Below are 21,882 nucleotides of genomic sequence, written 5' to 3' on the forward strand. Positions count from 1 at the left end.
GGTGATAGAGACAAAAAGAAGGGATGGTTTTGAAATACGTGAAGATAGAATTTGTGAGAGTTGGTGAGTTTTTTCTTGTCGGAGGTAAAAGAATCAAGGATGACTTCTGCATTTCTGACAGGGCTGGATAAATAGCGGCTCTGTTCACTGACACATGACTATAGGAGTTGGACCAATGTTGCTGGAAAGATGAGTTCACTTTTAAGCATACTCATTTTATCGGCACCGCACTCTCCCGAGTAAGCATACTCATTTTAAAGTGCTTGGAAACCCTAGTAAATGTTGTGTATAAGAGGCTGGACCAGGCAGGAGCTGTGAGCAAAAGAAATAGATTTGGGAGTGGTCAGCATAAAGTAAGCCACCGACATGAATGAGAGTATTCAGAGACCATGTAGAGCACGGAGAGAAGAGAGATGGTGAGGGAGTTCAGAGTAGAAACGTACAAGGCATGGGTGTAGAAGAGGAGGCCACAAAGAGGACTATGAATAGGATGCTGAGACAGCAGAGGATGACCAGAGAGTGTGACATCCCTGAAACCAAGGAAAGAACAGCATGTCAAATACTGCTGTAAGGTCAAATAAGAACTGAAAAGGGGTTCCTGGATATTTTGAGATGATATTATTTATTTTTATTTCGATAAAGAATGTATGATCATTAAGCAAGTTGAATATATATACACTTGACCTTTGAACAACATGGGTTTGAACTGCAGGGCTCCACTTGTACTTGGAACCTGCATAAATGGAGGGCCGACTTCCCAAATGCAGGTTCTACAGGGCCAATTACTTGAGTCCTTAACTACTTAAGTTACTTATCTACTTAAGTTACTTAATTACTTAAGTAAAGACAGGGGGAGAGTTACTCATGGATTTTTCTACTGCTTCAGTGGCCAGTTGCCCTAACCACCCCTGCAATGTTCAAGGGTCAACTATATTTATGTAGTGAAAATATATATAATTATGTATAATTTAAGAATCACCCTAAATACTACCACCCAATATAACTGCTGTTAAAATTCTGATATATATCTTTCCAGACTTTTTCTATATGCAAATATATTCTCTATATCTAGATATATGTCTATATATAACAAAATGAGTTCATAGTATAAAAATACGGGATGCTGTATGAATTTGCTTGTCATCCTTGCCCAGAGACCATGATAATCGTCTTCATCTTTCTAATTTTAGTATAAGCTGACAAATCACAGTGTCCATTGAATTAAGCAACTAGGAGATCATTTGTAACTTTGTAAGGCTAATTTCAGTGGAACGGTGAGGGCAGAAGCCAGATTGTTGTGGGATGGGGAATGAGTAGGTAGTGAGGAAACGGAATAGGCATTATAGACTACCCTTTCAAGAAGCTAGGCTGTGAAGGGGAAAGGAAATATTGAATGTCAAGAGAGGAGTAGGATGGAGAGGGAATTTTTTTTTTTTTTTTTTTTAGATTTTAGTTTTTGAGTTGGGCAAGACTTCCTACTGTTTGGAAAGAGACAGAAAAGGGGGAAATTGAAGATGCAGAGAGAGTGTGTGATTGATGGAATGAGGCCTTAGGAAGCAGGAAGGGCTGGGACATAGGAAAGAAGCAACATGCCCCGTATTCCAATAGGGCAATTGGGAAGGATGTAAGAGTGCAAACAGATGCTAAAAAATTTGCAGATGTGTCACCTGAGGTGATTCTGGTCACTTCAGAATGAAGATGGCTGATACTTACATGTATTGAGGTATTTGACGAAGATTATTGCACTTTCATGAAACAAAGGACGGCCATATTGAATCAGATCCATTTTTTATTCACTTGTATCCTGAGAGTGGTACCTAGAGATGCATGTTAGAAAGGTCTAGTCTTCTCTGACAAACTGAAAAGTCAGAAATGATCCCCAAACACTTCAGTTACCTTAAGTAATACAGTAGGGAATTTATTATCCACATTTTTGTGAAGCTTCTTGAAGCTGTGTGTTTTCTTAGCCTGTTGTCCCTGCTCAGACTTACTACTTTTGAAATGAAGTATTGAATATTATTTCAGGAAGTTGCATTATATGTTGGAAAAAACAGATCTGAAACAATCTAGGAAAAGTGACTTCATATCCTGGAGCTTTAGTTCCTTATTCTATAAAATTGGGATGCTGTCATATTGACCTCACATCATGAAGATAGCATAAGACAATATATGTAAAGTGCCTGAATGGCAACTGCTTAGAGTGGCCCCCAGCTATATTAGTGCGCTCCCGCATTACTATCTTGTATACATGTTGTCCCTCTCGGCGATTGAGGGTTCCCATGCACTCTAGCACACCAGGATTTGATGATAGGAACATGAAATTATTAATAATGATAATAAACTTTGGCCAGTGACCATGAGTTTTCAGTGAAATCTTTATTGTTATAAAATAAATATTATGAACTAAATGGAAAGGATTATACTACCTTGAATTGAAATGTACAGACTTAATAGAGCCTCATTTGCATTTCCTAAGTGCCATGATACATTTTATATTTGTATTTACAAAAGCATATCACCTGAGGTATTTTTTGGTTCATAAACACTAAATTAAGTGCCACAGATGATCAGAAGGAAACCTGGGTTATTGTTTCTCTTTTTCACATATAACTTTTCTATATTAAGCTTAATAAGATGATTTACCAGGGGGCGTATATGCTGATACCATTCGTGCTGAAATATCAATCCTCACTGTAAAAGACTTCTAAGCAAATATAATTGCTTTAATGTGTTATGACCTTTCAAGTCTCATAATTCAATTGAAAGGGGCAAGGCTAATACAATGCAGGCAAATTATTTTCCATTTACTATTGCTGCAACTGGATGCACAGCAGTACCTGTTTACATTAGGTCTGGTGAATAAGCCACTTTAAGACATGGGAAACTCCATGAGGCAGGGGTATTAGGTTTAAATCATTTCCCTCTGAGTTTCTGCAGCTTAATTCCTTATTAAGTCACCAGCACGTGTGGATTTAACTTTGACTTTTCAAATAAAATGTAAAAATCTACCAGAGCTTGCTTTAAGTATACAAGTACTTAGGTACCTAAAGAAGCGTTTTTATCATCGCTTAACTGTTTAAAATAGCTCTTTCCCAAATCTTTGAGTTTTTCCTTTATATCATGTTATGATTATTTTGTGTTCTTGACTCTCCATCCTGGAGTTACCGGAATGCTTTTTAATAGTCTTGCTTATTTGTTTCCAGCATTTTTCTGGCAGCAATTCAAAAGGGCATTGATTATTTTTCCATTACTCTGTTGCACAAATTACTCTATATGGCTCCATCAAGACATTCAACATTAGGGGGAGCCCCTGTTCACCTCTCTACTGCCTGATCTAAATGCCATGTTGAAATGGAACAATATAATGGTCCCAGAGATGCTTATCCCCAGCTGAGCTCACTCTCTGAGCACTCCTCTCTTGGTGAATGGTTTCTGCTTCTACACTTTGATGAATCAGAACAAGATTCACCTCACCAATCAACATTAAGCAAGTCTGATTCACCTTTATGTTTCCCATAGCACCTGACTGGGCCTTGCACACAGCCTGTGGTTAGTACATGTGAATTGAATGAGTGATCGATGAATACATGAATGAAAGAGGAGACAGAAAAAATTGTATTTAGTGTGTTTTGAGATTTGGCTTCTCTGCTAGAATACTGAAGGCATTCTCAGGGAAGCAAAACACTTTTGTTTTTAGGTAGTGGCATCTAAAATGGAACATTGAGTTGAAAATCTCCTTTCTGCATAAGAGCATTGGCATTTTATTTAAACTGTAGTTAAAGTTATATGTATATATATATATATGTAAATGCATACATATATATGCACATTCATATACAAAATATATATATTTGTGATTGTGATACTTGAACTTGGCAAAGAATCAAGTCCATGAATACTCAACGTTTTTACTAAATGCCTGACACTGTGCTAATCATTGTGAAGAAGGTGGAGTCTCTGTCCCTAAAAGTATTAGAGAGGACAAAACTTGAATAAATCAAGTAGAGAGTAACACAAGACAACTTGTATTCAAATTAAACATTGTGTGGTAGTCATTCTAAGTATTGCTGGAATTCAGAGAAAGGAAAAGTCACTGGGGCTCGTTTAAACTGGGAGACTTTGTGGAGAGGGTGGGACCTGAGAGGGCCTTGAAGACAAAAAGCAATTTGGGTCAATGAGGAGGAGGAAGACTTCCTAAGAAGCATTGTGGGCTGCCTTGCAAAGCTTGAGCGATCCTTTGCACAAAGTTACTCAAGTGGAACTCAGAAGTGAACCAGATATCAAAGTAGACTTCATTAGTTTGCTAAAGGAAGCCCTAAAGTTACTTTTTCCTGAGCAAAAGTGGATCCCAATTTAGCACATAATAAGCCAAAAACCAGTCGTCCAGTTTGAATAAGTACTGAAACTATATATTGTTTAAAATACATCAATAAAAAGAAACCTGAATGTAAATTGTGTTCTCTAAACAATACTAAAGTATCATTTGTGTTTAGTCTCCGGGAAGTACTGAACAAAGAATATGCCTAAAAATATGTCTGAAATATATTTTTAAAACTATTACTCTGTAGGAAATGGACTCTCAATTGAAAAGATAAAGAATTAATACTCGAAAAAATAGATAAACATTTCGGATCATATTTCATATGTACTTACTGAATCAAACGTTTATGAAGGACCTAACATCCTACTATATACAGATGATAGAGAAGAAGTAAAGAACTGGATTTGTGCTCTAGTGAATTTATAATCTAGTAGGTTATGTCAAACTAATATCAATTTGTTCATGAGCCAGTTAAGGAAAAGGTTAGGATCTTCTTTTATTGACTGTAAATATAGAGGTCATTTAGGGGTTATGGGGAATGTGCAGCATGAGGATGTGAGCATTTGGATGTTGGAGGATGAGAATGTTGCTTTGCCTCCCACGGATTTGTCACCCCTTTTCCCCTGGGTGACAGAGCCACCAAAGATTACTCAAAGCCCATCTGTTTTGAGCAGTGAGAAGCCCCAGAAAGGGGTTAATATCCCGGAACTTCCTCAAGCAGGAGGAGTCATTTCTTCCATTTAGGAAATTAACCACGAATTGGAGTTCTCTTCCTGCATTTATTCTCCAGACCAAGAAGTTACAGGAAGAGACATAGGTGGGCTTTTGCTACGTACCAGTTTAACAAGTTTTACAATAGAAGCTGGTAACATTCAGTAAAAGCAAGTCAGATGACATTCTGTTAGGCAATTAAGTGATCCACTGACAAAGGCTTGATTTAGCCCATATTCCTTTTCCCTCTAGCAGCTTTTTAGTAACTTTACCTATCAATTAGTAACTTGTCCATCTTAGAACCAGCAGCCTTGCTGTGTTACATTCTTATCTTGCAACAGAGACTCAATGCCCTGGGGGAAATTTCCTGTCCTTTGCAAGGTCAATATTTGAAACTGCAAGGCTTTGGAAAACCAGGCCCTGTGAGGTACATTTGCTTTATGAATCCTCTACATGAGAACAAGGTGCTCCAGGTGGGAACTCTGGGAAGAGGCAAAAACTGTGTGTAATCATATGGTTGTATTAGTCTGTTTCTGTTGTTTATAACAAAGTACCTAAAACAGGGTAATTTATAAAGAAATAACATTTATATCTTATAGTTTCAGAGGCTGGGAGGTCCAAAGTCCAGAGAACACATCTGGTCAGGGCCTTCTTGGGGGTGGTGAATCTCCACAGAGATGCAGGGCATCACACGACAAATGGGTTAAGCAAGAGAGAGCTAACCTCCTCACTTGCTCCCCCTTGAAAGCTGTAAGAACCACCCCATTAGCACAACCATAAACGGATTAATCCATTCATGAGGTTACAGTCCTCACATTCTAATCCCCTCCTAAAGGCCCCACCTTTCAATTATCATAATAGGATTTCCCACTCTCTTAACATTGTTACAGTGGGCATTAAGTTTCCAGTACATGAACCTTTAGAGGATACATTTAAGCCATAGTGGTGGTCCAGAACTGATTGGAGCAGAAGACTTATGTTAAAGAAATAATATCCAGTAGACCAGGATAAGAAAGTGGAGTGTCAGCCTGGTTATAAAATAGGACTTGGGACTTGCCGAAGAGAATTAAGCATTTTGGTTCCCTAGGAAAACAATATTTAGGGTAATTAGTTTGGACTGAATTGCACAGCAAGACTAAAAATAAGGAGGGCATTTTGGTGGCTATTTTGCTGTTCTGAATATGAAATGTTGAGATTCTGGTGAAGATTTGAAGTATATAATCATTTCATATGGAAATGTAATTTACAAGAGGTTAGAGGGACAGACAATAAGATAATTGCAAAGAAGTTGTTTTCCTATTACATAATTTGAGGTTACTTTTGGTCTATAAAGATAATTACTTGAAATATGTTACCTGGAAAATTAACAGTTCTGATTTTCAGTTGTTGGAGTCTGTTGCCTAAATCTGAATTCCAGTGTTGCTGAGGGATAACAAGCAAGTAGAACAATGTTAACCTTTGGTCAAATATATTTCATTTAAAAAACTTAGTCCTTATTGGGACATTGGAAACCTAACACAGCACATAGAGTAAACACTACCTACCTGGTTATCATCTGTGTTCACACGCAAATGGAAAAGAAACCATAATTTAGGAGTAGATTGAGACTGTTTATGTTTCCAAAATGAATTTAAATGATGAGAGTACAAATGTGGTGAAAAAGCGAGGAAATGGAATTGATAGATACTAGCTTTTATTATCAATTTCAAATTACTGACTTTCTTATTACCATATTCCAGCAATAGTGAATTTCTATTAAGTTGGCACATAGTTTTAAATTTTATGAGTATGCTATTGTTAGTATAAAAACCCATTTCAGTAAGATATGGATATGGTTATTTCTTCTTAATCAGCAAACTCTAGGCTATATATCATTAGTCTCAACTTGTTATCTTGAAAGACTTGAGGCTGTGGAGATTTCTTCATACATTTCATTTTTGATAAGGTTCTGTTTATTATGGAAGAAGAAAAAAGAGGCTCTGAAGAGGATATATAAGTTTGATATGTATTTAATAATTTCTTTAAAAATTATTCTGGTCTTTGGTATGCATTTATGCTTTCACATGAGGTGTTATTACAGCCTATTGAAATTATCAGAATGATACTTTTGTGCAGCAGCATTTCTTTGAGTGTTTTGTTACAAGGTATGGGCTTACCATACAGTATCTTCTGAAGATACTGTAATACAAGGGAATGTTAAACTTCACTTTAACAGTAGCAGATTCCCCCCCCCCTCCACTGCAAATAGCACACACTACTTGGAAATTGCATATCATTTCAATTTTGAATAAAAGTGGTGATTCATCCAGTAATTGCAGCAGCAACTTACATCTCGGGCCACCTCTGAGTTCACTGAGCCTAGGCTTTGATGGTTATTATGTAAAGGACAGTGATGGGAGACAGGCTGTCTCCTTACAGTCAACTTAAGAGAAGAGGAGCTTAAATTGAGCAGAGTTAATAGAGGAAATTAAGAAGCAGGACTTTCCATAGTTTGGCCACTAAGCCAGGCTATTTCCATTCATAGGGTACCACCAGGAAGAGTGCCAAATGCCCTCCCTTCCCACCCCCATTTAGATCTGGTGCTGTTGTAGCACAGTATATTCTGGTGGAAGTCAGGATGCCTTTTACTCTCTAGGGATATTTGGAGGATAATCAAAAAGCCTCCTTCTCCTGTTTTTTGTTCAGTTTCTACTTCTGCCTGTGATGCATATACATGCATACACTCCTCAACTCTAGAAAAAAAAATCCTCCTACAATATGGGTATGAGAGATATTTCTCTTTATTAACAACAGAAAATTAGAATTACTGTCATATTTCAGATGATATATTCGGATGGCTTATTTTTATAGTCTTCAAATAACAGAGGTGTTGTTATAACTGGTCCTCTGGTCTCCACAGAGATACCCCATGTCTTCCTGATCACTGTTCCCCTACTGGCATGTGTGGGGACGGGCCCTGATTATAACAGTGGTTCTCACAGTGTGGTTCCTGGGCCAGCAGCAGCATCTTCTGGGAACTTGTTCCCAATGCAAATTCTCAGATCCACTCTAGACCTAATGAGTCAGAAACTCTCTGGGGAGGGAGGTCTTAGCAGTTTGTGTGGGAGAACATGCCCTCCACATGATTGATTGTTGTGTGCACACAAATTTGAGAACCACTTGTATTAGTTTCCTATTGCTACAGTAAAAATTTACCACAAAGTTAACATCTTAAAAGAACACAAATTTATTATCCCTTAGTTTCTAAAAGTCAGAAGCCCAGGTAGACTTGGCAAAGTCCTCTTCTTAGGATCTCACAAGGCTGAAATCAAGGTGTTGATAGGGCTGTGTTTCTTCTGGAGAAGAGTCCACTTCCAACTTCATTCTGGTTGTTGACTGAATTCAGTTCCAGGTGGTTGTAGGACTGAGGTTTCTGGTCTCTTGCTGGCTTTCAGCCAGAGCATACTCTTAGCTTTCAGAAGCTACCCACATTTTTTTTTTTTTCATACTTTCAATGTGGCCCCTCTAGCAGCTCGGTCAAGTCCCTCTCACAATTCAAATCCCTCCTCCTTCCCCTTCTGCCCCACCTGACATCATCTTCTGTTGTATCTTTATAACTTCCTCTTCTACCCATAGCCAGGAGAAAGTTCTGCTTTGTAAGGGCTTATGTGATTATATTTGGGTCAACCCAGAAAATCCAGGATAATTTCTACATTATAATGTCCATTAATTTATAACCTTAATTACATCTGCAAAGTCCCTTTGCCACGTGATATAGCATATTCATGAGGATAACACAAGGAGGCCAAGGTCATGGGAGCCAAAATTTTGTTTGCTTGTCTCAACTCACCATTGGGTCTTTATCTTGACTTTGCCAGGGCCTTGTGTTGCTCAGGAAGTGGCCCAGCTGCAGCCAGCATCCCACTCTTGCCCTGTAAGACTAAAAGTGGCATGGGGAAACTGAGCTCAGTGCCTGCCCTGTCTCACCCAGAAGTTCAGCCTGGATCCTGGTTATTTTATTTCTGTCCATACCTCTGTCCTTCCCTCATGATTCAGGAGCCTCATGGAATAAATAGAATAAACCTACATCTCGGGATTCTTCTCTAGAAGTAATAAACCGTAGTGGTTATAAGCGCAGGGTCTGAAGTCAAAATAATTTAGGTTCAAATTTTATGACCATGAGCAACTTCCTTAACTGTTGTATGCCTCAGTTTTCCTACCTGTAAATGGGAGATAATACTACTAAAAGCTCATTAGCCGGTGCTGTATTACTCAGGGAAGAAGCAGTATGATTCAAGGTTTCCAGGTTTGATTCTTGAAATACTGAAGAAATTTAAAAAATTCTCTCTTTCTCATCTCTTTCTCTTTCTCAAAAAATCTGTGTTTTCAGGCATCTTGTCTTTCAAGAACACCAGTGGCACCTCCACCCCAACGGATGTCTCAATGGGTAGGGTGATAATCATGTAGACAACATTGCAAAAGAGAAAAACCATCACTTTTGCATATGCAATTATTCCACTGATTTTGAGAACAAATCCATTAATAATATGAGGTTATTATGATCCTTGTTTTACAAATGTGAAACTGAGGCTTAAGTTAAGTAACTGACTCAACATCACACTTGCAAAGATAGGTGAATTAGCTCCACATCTATCCGATAATGACAGGCACTATCAGTCATTAACTTCTTCTGAATTTGCTTATAAACTAGAGGTAGCCTAGCATATAATAAAGCCTCACAAAGTTTGATGACAGGAGAATCTGTAGCTAGAACCCCTTGGATAGAAAGCAGGTTTGGGTGGCTCCTCGACAAGTAGAAAGCATCCTAGACTATCACTTTGCAAAAGAACAAGGAATGTAGAGAACTCAGAAAGGTGAGGTGTAGAGGGTTCTGAAGACATTTTCCAGGAAGGGTTGAAACGGGAATTTCTGCAGTGAATGATGCACCATACTAACATATTTGGAATTTGAAGGCATTTCTTGAGATAGACGACCTCCAGACAGTTTCTGCTGATTAGGACACTGTCCAAGGAAACAAAGCACTTGGCCCTTGGCTGCTCATGAGAGAGCTTATTTCACACTGATTTGTCTTTTTTGACAGTTTTTATCTTTTCCATTGTGAGTGACAAATGGCCGGTAGCATCCTGGCCCATGCCTTTTCCTTACCACTGCAGAGATATTTTGAAATGATCTAAAATATTACCAGGTGGGCTATGTTTTCACCCCTCTTGGATACACAAATTGATATTTTTCAAGAAGAAAAAATCTTCTCAGGGATTAAATAAATTGCTAGGAGTTTCTCTTGGGCTTATAAAATTGTGATGTATGAAAGAAAACAGCTCCATCGTCATTTGTTATTCACAATCCTTGTCTTTCACTCTTTCACTGTGTCCAGTCTGTATTCTGTCTCCCCACCAAAGGCAAGGGAAATATTTTTTTCTTTGAATTCAAATCAGTGAGAAAAAAAATTATTTGATTTATGTAGACTCTTGTGGGCAAAACAGATGGTATTAATTGCACAGACATGTAGTGTGAAATAAACACTATGTATCATTTCATCCTTAGAAACATTAAGGGCTGGTGTGGTTACACACTTGATTTGTTCTCTTGCCTTCTTGTTTAAGTCAATTTGGCTGTTCCACGCAGAGGAGTATAAATCTGGATCTCTGTTTCTAATGGTTGTGTCCCTATTCCTCCTAAAGATAAAGAGTTGCAAAAATCATTAAATTTAAGAAAATCATAAAAATAACTATATAATAACAATAATAACTAATATTTCCAGAAATGTTAGCATATTTCCTATTGTTAAATTATTTAATCCTCACAATACACTATGAGATACTTATTATCTTGGTTTTTCATTTGAGTAATCTGGGACTCAGAAAGCACACAAATTTGGAAAATATCACGGAATTGATTTAGTTAGCTATTGGTGAATAGCAGTTAATGGCAAAATCTCAGTGGCATACAACATTCAACAGCAAGCATTTATTTCTCAGTCCTGTGTCAGTGGATTGGTTGGCAATTGGCTGACCAGGCTTACCTTAGCTGAGCTTGGTTCTAGCTGCAACTTGGATTCAGGTTTGCTCCATGTGTCTCTCTTGCTTTTTGGACCAGTGGGTTATACATGACTCTCATGGCAGAAGGCAGTAGCACAAGAGGGCAAGCCCAACTAAACAAGCACATTCTAAATATCTATGCACATAGTATTTTCTAACATTCCCTTGCCCAAAGCCCAATATTAGTGGGACCGGGAAGTATTCTCTTCTCATGGAAGTGAGGATAGGGAGGCCATGGCTATTTATGGAATAATCATTCAGTCTACCATAAAAGCCTACGTGTTTTCTTTGCCCTTCTCAATTTATAAATCTTGAATATACAAGTGGAATTACATTCTCAGGACTCAGCCACATCATGTGTGCTTGTCATGCAGGCCACATACCAAATTGTCAATTCCCATTTACTGACCACAGTTGCCTCCCTTCTTTGCTTGCCTCTTTTTCTCTTCTCTGCCCTCATCTCTCCTTAATAAAATTTGAGACAAAGTTCATCAATAGGTGACTCTAGAACAGTGTGGTTATGATGACTAACCTGGAATAGAATCTTTTTTTTTTCTTTCTGTTTTTATGCAATTTCAGTAGGCCAAGGGCTTTGATATGGAAATGTTTCCAATATAAGCAATGTCTAATACATCCAGTAGAAAGCAATCAAGTGTGCTGAAAATAGCAGGACAGAAACATTTCTTCTAGAAACAGCAGATTGCAAGGATTATGCCAGTTCAAGTGCTGCAGATAGGGAACTCCTTACCTTCCTCTGCCTCATGTTCAATAGCTGACTTGACTTGAAGCTAAGATACTTCTCCAAGGCAATTCATTGGGAATCTTAGATAACATCCTGGGTTTAAAGACAGTGATTCTGCAGCCCCCATTTGCCCCCTGACTCCCTTAGTCTTTGCTAATGTGGGTAGTAAACCAAACTGTGCAAAGATTATGGGCAGAGACAGAATTCTTAGTTTTAGTTCCAGCTGTATGAAAAACAGCATAACTGGGAAAACAGTATTTAAATTTTCTATGACTAGGTTTTTCCCTTAACAAATTAGTATCATGTAAACTTTCCTTGCCTTTTGCTATTGTATTTTACCTGTATCACAAGAAATGACTGAAAAGGTTGATCTTTAAGGGAATAAATTAAGTCGAGTGATTTGTCCGGGAACACTTATTCTTTCATTTTAGATTTATAAGGCCTCCGTGACTTTCAGGACTCCAGGCTGTGACTAACTGCTTCTTGGCTCATAGTTGGCTTGAAGTCTTTGTTCAAGTAGTATGCCTCATTTCTGCTTGATGCATACTAGGTTAATGTCTTTGTTGTGGCTGTGTCTGCATTTTTGTTTCTCACTTCAGCATGTTTTATGTTATTTTTTTAAAGTTATGTATTGGAATATCCATAGGACAGTTTGTGTTTCCTTGATCCATCAGCTCATATATATATGGAGAGAGTTAAAATACCAGCATGCTGTGTCTTTGATTTTTTATTTTTTCCTTTGCCAAAACATATTAGTTGAGTCTATTTGCAAAAGGATTAAATATAGGAGGGCCAGTAAAGAGAGGCACGTTTCTACTATTGCCAATGTGATGGGCCTTCTTCGTGGTGTTAATTCTAGGAGAAATAATTATCTATATTGATTTATAAGGATGGATTTGAGTGAGCACATTGATTCAAAAGAAGAGAACAGCCATGAGCAGTTTGATTTATGGCAGTATACAAGCATGCCCATGTTATGATAGAAATTCTCTACACAGTCTCACCCAGTACCTTTCACTGTCATGTTAAAATGACTTCACTACTAGTTATCCAGCTTTTCTATGGGGCTTTCTCATTCAACATCATTATTATGCCATTCATTATTCTATCAAAGTTTAGAAAAGGTTCTCAGGGAACGTCTCCATAAACTTGCAATAACTGTGTCATAAATATTAGACCAAGATCATTTAGGTAGGTCTGGCTTCAGTAGGAGTGAAGTTATCCCAATGTATGCAGGAAGCATCTGGCATCTTTATCCTCCTACAGCATAAGAAGGTGTGCTGCCCAGAAGCAGAATTCTGTTCATGTCAGAGATGCTCTGTGGCAGTTGGTAGTGTGAATGGGAAATGTGTAAAGTGTTTTTAGGTTTTTGGAGGACAGGCAGCATGTCAGTGCCAACTATTGTTGTTGTGAAGAAATCCAAATCTAATTTGGTCTATATGGTTGGATTGCTTTGCTTAGTTTATTTTAAACATGACATTTGGAGAGAGTTAAAATACCAGCACACTATGTCTTTGCCTTTTCTTATTCTGAAGCAAATTGGTTGGGTCTGTTTGAAAAAGGATTAGATGTAGGAGGGCCAGTAGAAAGAGGCATGTTTCTACTAGTGCCTGTTGTGATAGGCTTTCTTTGTGTTGTTAATTCTAGTAGAAACAATGCTCTTTCTTGATTTTTAAAGATAGAATTGAGTGGGGACGTTGATTCAAAAGAAGATAACATCCATAAACAGTTTGATTTAGGCAAATGATTCAGATTTAGTTTGTACAATCTAAGGTTGCTTGTCCAGTGGTTAGGTGTCAAAATACATTCAGTTTCTTGATGAGAAACACCTCCCATAGAATGTATAGGCTAGGACCATATTTTGTGCTTGATATGAGAGAGGCTGCTACCTGCATGTCAGTGTTTCTTGGGTAAAAGAAGATTGATTTAGAATGAGTTAAATAACCTTATCAGACACTAATTTTATGGGACAAGGATGTAAATGCAATGAGCGATCAGTGCGCACATAGCAGCAAGCTTATTTTCATAACCGTTGTTAGGTATTCGGTTTGCAAGATACCTTTTCTATTTAAGAGAGTGAAACTCTGTTGCTCCATGGAGCATGATATCCTCAGTGGTCAGCTATGATGTGAAAGAAACAAAGTAGTCTTTGTAATAACATGGGTGGTGCATCTGGTGATCATGGTGGATTTATTTTGCTTCCTGGCAGTCTTGGTGGGTCTCCCCAGACTGAATGTAATGTCGCTTCCTCAGTTCTCCCATTGCCCTCTCTGTGTTCTTTGATCACATGTCTCACACTGAGGCATAATTGTTCCCTGACTTGGCTCTCTTTACCTTTAAACCATAAGCTACTCTAGGGCAAGATCCTAGTTTTGCCCAGCATGTAGCAGATAGGTATACGTACTAAATGTTGAGTGAATGAAATATTTCAGAGGCAATTGGGTACCAAAAGTTGGCCTAATGTACACAGGTATGCTCAGGAGCCCTCAGGGTTTAATCTAATTCCAAATTGCCACTCCACACACTACTGGTTCTGCTTTCCCCATCTCTGACTTGATGAGGTTGGACCAGACAATCTTTATGTTGATTCTAAGTTTCAGTGATGCATTCACTTTGACCCCCTCAAAGTAACGATTTATTTCAGTGATCATTGTTTCTGATAATGTGTGTTCCTACAGGGAGCATGACTTCGGCAACTTCACCTATCATTTTAAAATGGGACCCCAAAAGTTTGGAAATCCGGACGCTAACAGTGGAAAGGCTGTTGGAGCCACTTGTTACACAGGTAAGGGATGCTTGGTACCGCTTTGTTACGTGTACAGTATATGTTTCTAATGAATAGTGATTATATCGTGATTCTTCAATGAATTAGGAAATCCTTAAAAGGGAATAATTCATGCCATAATGCTGATTACTAAAAATATATTGCTGCCTGAACTATGGACAATCTCATTGCCCTATAAAATTTTAAGTGGCTTAAAAAAACTATTCATGTGATTTTTGAAATTAAGTTGATGAGATAATTAAAGAGAGGGCCTTGGTGAAGGGGGCCCTCATTTGCAGTAATGGATTAAAAGTCTAAATAAACCATTTCTCACTCGCTTTCAGATGCCAGTGAAAATTTAGGAAAAACTGTGTTGACTATTTAAGAGCAGTGTGTATTTATTAAATTGCCTTTCTGTCAGTTTATGAGGCAGAATTCATCCTGCTGTTGTGATGAAATGTTCCATTTTTGCCTTGTCACAGTTGTCACATTTCCACAAGATGACTGTCCACAGAAAAAATACCATCAGATTTTTAAGTAATAAAAGTTGTTTTTAGTGTCTTGTATAGCATGTCCCTTGCTGTATTAACTCTGAAATTCCTGGAATTTGACGATTCAACCTTTTTATAGTGTCTTTGTAGAGAATTATTACAGCAAATTAAGTTAGAGTCTATTCGTATTGTTTCCTTTAGCTGCTATAACAAATTACCATCAAGTTAGTGGCTTAAAGCAACACGAATTTATTATTTGGTGGTTGTGGAAGTCACAAGTTTTAAAATCAGGGTACTTAAGCTGAATTACTTCTGGAGGCTCAAGCAGAAAATCTATTTCTTTGCCTTTTCCAGCTTCCACAAGTCACTTGCCTTTTTTGGCCCCTTCTTCCATAATGAAGCAATGTAGCATCTTCAAATTTCTCTTTCTTTCTTTGACCTCTGCTTCTGTCCTCACCTCTCCCCTGTGACATTGACCCTCCTGCCCCTCTCTTACAAGGACCCTTATCTTTATGTTGAGCCCCCTCAAATGCTTTAGAAAAATCGCCCCATCTCAAAATTCTTAATCTAATCACAGGCCTCTGTTGTCGGTTAAGGTAACATATCCAGGGATTAGGATATGGATATCTTTGGGGGCCATTATTCAGTTTGCCACATTCTGCCCTCTCTCTCCCAAAGATTCATACCCTTCCCACATGCAAAACACATTCATCACATTACCAGGTCCCCAAAAGTCTTGATCCGTTCTAGCATTAACTCAAATCCAAAATCTCATCTAAATTTTACCACTTTAAAAGTTCCAAATCTCATCCTTTACATCACTTAAATTAAATATGGGTAAGGATCTGTTTATAATCCATCCTCACGCAAAGTTCTTCTTATCTGTGCACCTATAAAACTGCAAAAACTATATGCTCCCAAAGTGCAATGGTGGGGCAGACATTGGGTAACAGTTATGGGCATACCCATTCAAAAATGGAGAAAGTGGAAGGAAAAAAGAGTTACTATTCTCCAGAAATTTAGAAATCCACCTGGGAAAACTCCGTTAGATTTCAAGGCTTTTGAATAATCAATCCTTTTTGGCTTGAGTTTCTGCCCTTTGGACCTAGTCCTCCACTCACAGAATCATTATTTATTTTTCATGAAGGGTTGCACATATTTTCAGCTGAGTATTTTTGTAGGCCAATTTCCTACCTGTAGAATTTTGGGACTCCAACAGCCTTTTTGAATTTTATCCTTTCCTTACCCATTTCAGTCCAAGCTGACAGTGTTTCTGCTTATACAGCATTCTCAAGAACCTTGTGATTTTCCCATGTTTATCCCTGGGATTCACTCCATTAGAAAACAGGCTCCTCCACAGATCTTTCTTCGTTTTTAGCCTCTGTTAAAATGGCTGAGGAGCCATGAATCACATGCCTAATCTCTTCAGAGAGCCCTCCATATGACTAAATAAATACTCAGAGCTTTTGATCCTGAGAAGGCACTAGCAAAAGGTTATCCAGACATGCAACTAGCTTTCTCTCAAGCATGCTTTCTGGAAAGTGAGTCTCCTAATTTTAGTGTCTTTTCCAGTCTTCATAGTGTGAGAATTTTCCAAATTGTCAAGGCCTTGTTCCTTTTAGCTTAATAGTATTCCTTCTATTTATCTCTTTACTCTCACATTTTTCTACAAGCAGGAAGAAGAAACCAGGCCACTCCTTCAACACTTTGCTTAAAATTCTCCTCAGCTAAATATCCAAGTTTATCACTTTTAATTATGAATTTCTCATAATTTAGAAATCAGTTCATCTGAGCTTTCTGCCCCTATGTAACAAAGATTCCCTTTCTTCCAATTTCCAATAACTTGTTCCTCATTTTTTTCTTAGCCCTCACCAGCATCTCCTTTAAGGTCCGTGTTTCTATGCACAGTCTGTTTATCACAGTTTAGGTAGGTATTCTTCAAGACAATGACGTTTTTCTCTACTGTGTTCCCCACTTCTTTTGGAGTGCTGATGAGAATGTCCTTTCACATTTATATTTTTAATAACAGTCTGTTCTAGGCAATCTGGGATTTTTTTTTTTTTAATATGCTCTTCAGAATTCTTCCAGCCTCTTCCCATTACCAATTCCAAAGTCACTTTCTATGTTTTTAGGTACTTGTTCCTAGAAGTACCCCACTTCCCAGTACCCAATCTGAATTAGTTTCTTATTGCTGCTATAAAATTACCACAAAATTAATAGCTTAAAACAACACAAATGTATTATCTTACAGTTCTGGGGGTGAGAAGTCCTAAAGCCAAGGTGTTTGTAGGGCTCTCTTCCTTTAAATGGCTCTAAGGGAGTAGCCGTTTCCTTGCCCTTTTCAGCGTCTGGAGTCCACCTACTTTCCTTGTGTGCAGCACCTTCCTGTATCTTTATAGCCAGCAGCACAGCCCCTCCAAATCTCTCCCTGTCTTCAGTTTCTACTGTAACATCTCCTCTCTGACTCTTCCCTGGCTCTCTCTTATGAGGACCCTCGTGACTACATTGCGCCCACCCAGAAATTCCAGGATAATTGCTCCATCTTGACATTCTTAAGCTAATCACCTTGGCAGAGTCCCTTTTGCCATTTAAGGTAACACATTCACAAGTTCCAGGGAGTAGAATGTGAACATCTTTGTATAAATATTTCATTAGGTTCAAGCATATTTTCCATTTGGCCATGATCATTGTTAGGACTATAAAAATTTATCTAAGAAACACCTAATACTGATAGGCTCTTAGATTTGGGAGCATGTTGGCTACTTACTTATATTGTGGTCTGCAAACTAGGGCTGATCCATGAATTCTTTGTTATTGGTCTGTAATAAGCATAAAATTGAGGATGTGCACTTTGAATTTTTATAGCAATTTGACAGAATAATTTTACATCTGAAGAATCTAATTTAGACTTGCATTTTCTATCTTTAAAATGTTTCAGTTATTCATTTTGTTATATTTTATAAGCTTTGGTTTATGAGATCTTAGAATAATAAGAATATGGTCTTTCATCATAGATAGCTTGAGAAGAACTGGTTTAGTAAGTATTCTGGAGTTCCAAGAACCTGGTCTGAACTGTACTTCTACTAGACCAGTAGAAAACTGAGTGACCTATTCCTAGCCTTTCAGTTTTCACATTAGAGGACATATAAATATATTTAATCCCTATCATACAGATTAAATGAAATGAAATGTTGGACATAGTATGCTATGAAGCAAATGTTGAATAAATGTAGATTCATTTTTCCTGTTTTGATGGCTGTATGTTTAGGCTCACAGTAGCCCTATTGCACTGGATAAGTCACGGAAAAGGATATGAGTGAATCTGGCATGGACTTGTACAACATTACACTTATACTACTTTTTATTTATTAAAAATTTTATATATTTATCTACAAGTTCAAGAGCAAAATATAAAGAACAGTGAATCTAACATTACAATTAAAATTAGTTGTCTTTTCCATATATCTTTTATTCTAATCATCTAAAATTCTTCTGTCAGATAAAAGCAGTGAAATAAAAATACTTTTTTCCAAGTAAGGACAGTAAATTGGCTAATTCATATTTCTTCAGTTAATACAGTAGACTGCTTAAAACTCTTATTGAATTTCAGACAGTGATTTAGCACTGTAATTAGTCTTACCACTCCTTCAGTATCTCCTGATGTCTACATAGTTTATCTTTCCTCTTAGTGTTCCTACCCCGGTTTAAAAAACAACAACAATAACAAAAAAAAAAACTTTCAAAAATGGGATTTTCTATATGATATTATTTTTTTGTAATATAATGGCCATATTATCAAGACTAACCAGTCCCTCCTCTGGAATGAAACTTTAATGATAGGACTGATGTGCGCTTGTAAATAAGAAAGGAGAGATGACAACATATTAGGTATTAACTTCATACTCAACATTTAAAGAAAAATATGGAAGTGAGTGAGAAAACTAAACCAAGGCCCTAGTTGTATCAAATGCATATGCACAACTTTACAAATGGAATAAAGTTCATAGCAATTTAGTAACACAGTATGGCCTTAGCTATCCCAGTTTCTAATAAAGATGGATAAGGGATGAAATAAAAAATAGAGGTTAAATGGTTTTGAATAAAATTCACTCACTGTCACAAGAAAAATGGCATTAGGAATTTCCTGTTCATAAGTGTTTAAAATATCCAACAAAATTTTACCTCATTTCAATAATCATGTATATGAGGATCATTTATTTCTCTTACAATGTCGAAATGGCAACATTCCTTTTGGAGAAATTTTACATTATTGAAATCATGAAATTGCAAATAAGAAGGGTTTCATCTTAGAAAATTCAATCCTTAAAAAAGTTGCCTGAACTTCTTATAAATTCAAAAAAAGAAGAATTTTTAATAGGTTGAGTTCTGTGATGATAAGCTTAATTAAGAAATTAGAACACTTTATTAGGCAACTTTATAGAAAACGAAAAATTTTTATTAGGAAATTAAGAGATGCTGTTAGATAACTTCTAGAATGAGAGAGAAATTACAAACTATTTCTGAGTTAATGAAAATGAAAATCCCTTCATAACAAAATATACACACCCAGTAAAAGCTGAGCTCAATATAGAATTTTAGCTTTAAATGCCTTTGTTATTAAAGAAAAAAGATAAAAATAAACAAAATGCTCATGTTAAGAAATTAGAAAAAATCATCAAAGGAAACTAGGAAAACAGAATTTAAGAACAGTGAAAACTGGAATCACTAAAATAGAATACAGAAGTAAAAAAGGTTAAATAAATTCAAAATACGATTTATTTGGAATGGCCAATAAAAAACCCTCAAGGCATAAGTTATGGAAAATATATAGAGAAAGAGTATATAAGATTATGAATAAAAAAGCAGAAATAACTCTAGAAATAAGAGAAACAAAAAGATGCATAGTAGAATATTATATGTGACTCTACACTGATGAATCATGAAAACCTAAAGGAAGGAGATACTTCCCAAGAAGATTTTGAATTGCCAATATATATTCAAAGGAAGTGGAAAACTGTAATAAGCCATACAAAGATTGGAAAGTTCTTTAAAGATCTGTTATTAAAAAAGCACCAGTACAGTTGGATACATATCTGAATATTATCAAACATTTAGAGAAGTGATAATTGCAGTGTTGCTTAAACTATTTGAACCATAGAAAACTATGTAGAATCCCTTAGTCATTTTTTGGAGAATCATAACTTTAATATTAAAAATTCAAGATACTTTAACTAACTTGAAAAAAAAGATAATGATGATTCTATCTCATTTTGAAGTGTAAATGAAAAAAAAAAGCTACATAAAATATTAGTAAATAGTACTTGGCAGTGAATCAGAAGATCAGCACAAATATACAAAATGGGATTTTTTTAGGAATATAATGGTGGCCTATTATTAAGAAACAAATAAAAATGGTTCAGTATATCAATAGATTACACTATTAGATACTAAGAAAATTATGTGATAGAAGTTTTCAGTCATTTCTACTAAAAGCTATAAATAAGAATTGGATCAATATTTTAACATAAAGAAATGTACCATGTAGATTTTGGAAACAGGAGAAATACAACCCTCTTTGTGATATGATTTTATAGCATTAAAATTAGTATGAGAATGGTTTAGGTGGCTAGACATAAGATAAATGTATAAAAATAAATCATTTTCATCTATTTGAAGAAGCTAGAAGTCAAAACAGAAAAGTTTTTTTTTCTCATTGATAAATATATGAGGTTAATTATTTTTTCCTGTATAAAATGCACATTAATGTTTTACTTTATGTGTAATTTTGTAAATTTTTTACACCATTGAAGTGGGATTATGTAGGCACAGGCTTAGATGTCAGGAAGTCATGATTGTGAATCCAATATCTATGCTGATATCTTGAGTAGGTTACTTAATCTTTCCTCAGATGTAAAATATAGATAACAATAATTTGCACCTCATATGATAATTGAAGGGATAAATGAGATCATACTTTAAAGTGTGTTAGAAATGGCTAATGCTGTGATTATAGTGATACAGGCTTGCTCTTCATACCATATTCTTCACTACTTGTTAGTAATGGCTTTCTACGGGGGTGCCATGTCTAGCATAGGAATTCATTTGGAATTTTCTTTAGAAAAAAATTTTAATGCAGATTTATAAAAAGAACTATATTCTTATTACATTTAATCAAAGATAATAAAATCGAAACCTCTGAAGCTATTGGGAACTCAATCTTCACCATTTCTATAAGCTAATGAAACACAGGTCATCACACTAGGACAGAATAGAATTTGCTGGAATTTTCTTCTTTGTTTCCTTATGGAAGGATGAATCCACAACTTAAGAAATAACACTAAGCATCTGATAAAAGGATATCATTGATGTTTAATGAGCTGTTTTAAATTGGCCTGATTAGGAAGGAACCTCCTTAGAAGAGGAGTTCTCTTTAATCATTTCCAATATTATTTTGAATAATGTCAGTGGGGCCCTATGAAGTTAGGCTTTGGTGAATTCTGTAGTTGAAACTTTTAGCATTTTACTCACAAAATTAATAATGGTTTCAAAAGCTAAATAAGTAGAACTTCTTATGCTTTAAAATATTGTTTTAAACTTTCAAATTTAGTTAATACTTTAAAAAGTAATTGATTTTCTCCATCTTTCTTTCCTAATTTGTTATAAAAGGATTACCTTTGTATGACTCATAACAATACTTAATTTTCTTTGTGCATTTAAAATCAGGGAAACAGGAGATTTAGGTTCCAAATTAAGAGATATAGACCTGAAAGTGATTCCAGAAATAAAACAACACTAAGAAATGAAGTAACTTCGGA

The 21,882-nt window shown here is 36.4% G+C and overlaps 1 protein-coding gene and 1 non-coding gene across 6 annotated transcripts in view; one reads left to right on the forward strand and one right to left on the reverse strand.

Annotated features, from left to right (window-relative positions):
• Positions 1-1,109: 1,109 nt before the first annotated feature.
• Positions 1,110-1,211, reverse strand: LOC134363458 (U6 spliceosomal RNA). Its single transcript, XR_010021713.1, has one exon. It is a non-coding gene; the product is annotated as a U6 spliceosomal RNA (small nuclear RNA).
• Positions 1,212-14,495: 13,284 nt separating this feature from the next.
• Positions 14,496-21,882, forward strand: part of CTNNA2 (catenin alpha 2) — a 952,135-nt gene continuing 944,748 nt past the window's right edge. For all 5 annotated transcript variants that reach the window (XM_063078019.1, XM_063078018.1, XM_063078020.1 and 2 more), the window contains exon 1: positions 14,496-14,597. In XM_063078019.1, coding sequence (XP_062934089.1) covers positions 14,496-14,597 — 102 coding nt within the window. The remainder of the gene's footprint in view (positions 14,598-21,882) is intronic.

The sequence above is a fragment of the Cynocephalus volans genome, chromosome 14 (assembly GCF_027409185.1).
Source record: "Cynocephalus volans isolate mCynVol1 chromosome 14, mCynVol1.pri, whole genome shotgun sequence".
In the NCBI taxonomy this organism is placed as follows: Eukaryota; Metazoa; Chordata; class Mammalia; order Dermoptera; family Cynocephalidae; genus Cynocephalus; species Cynocephalus volans.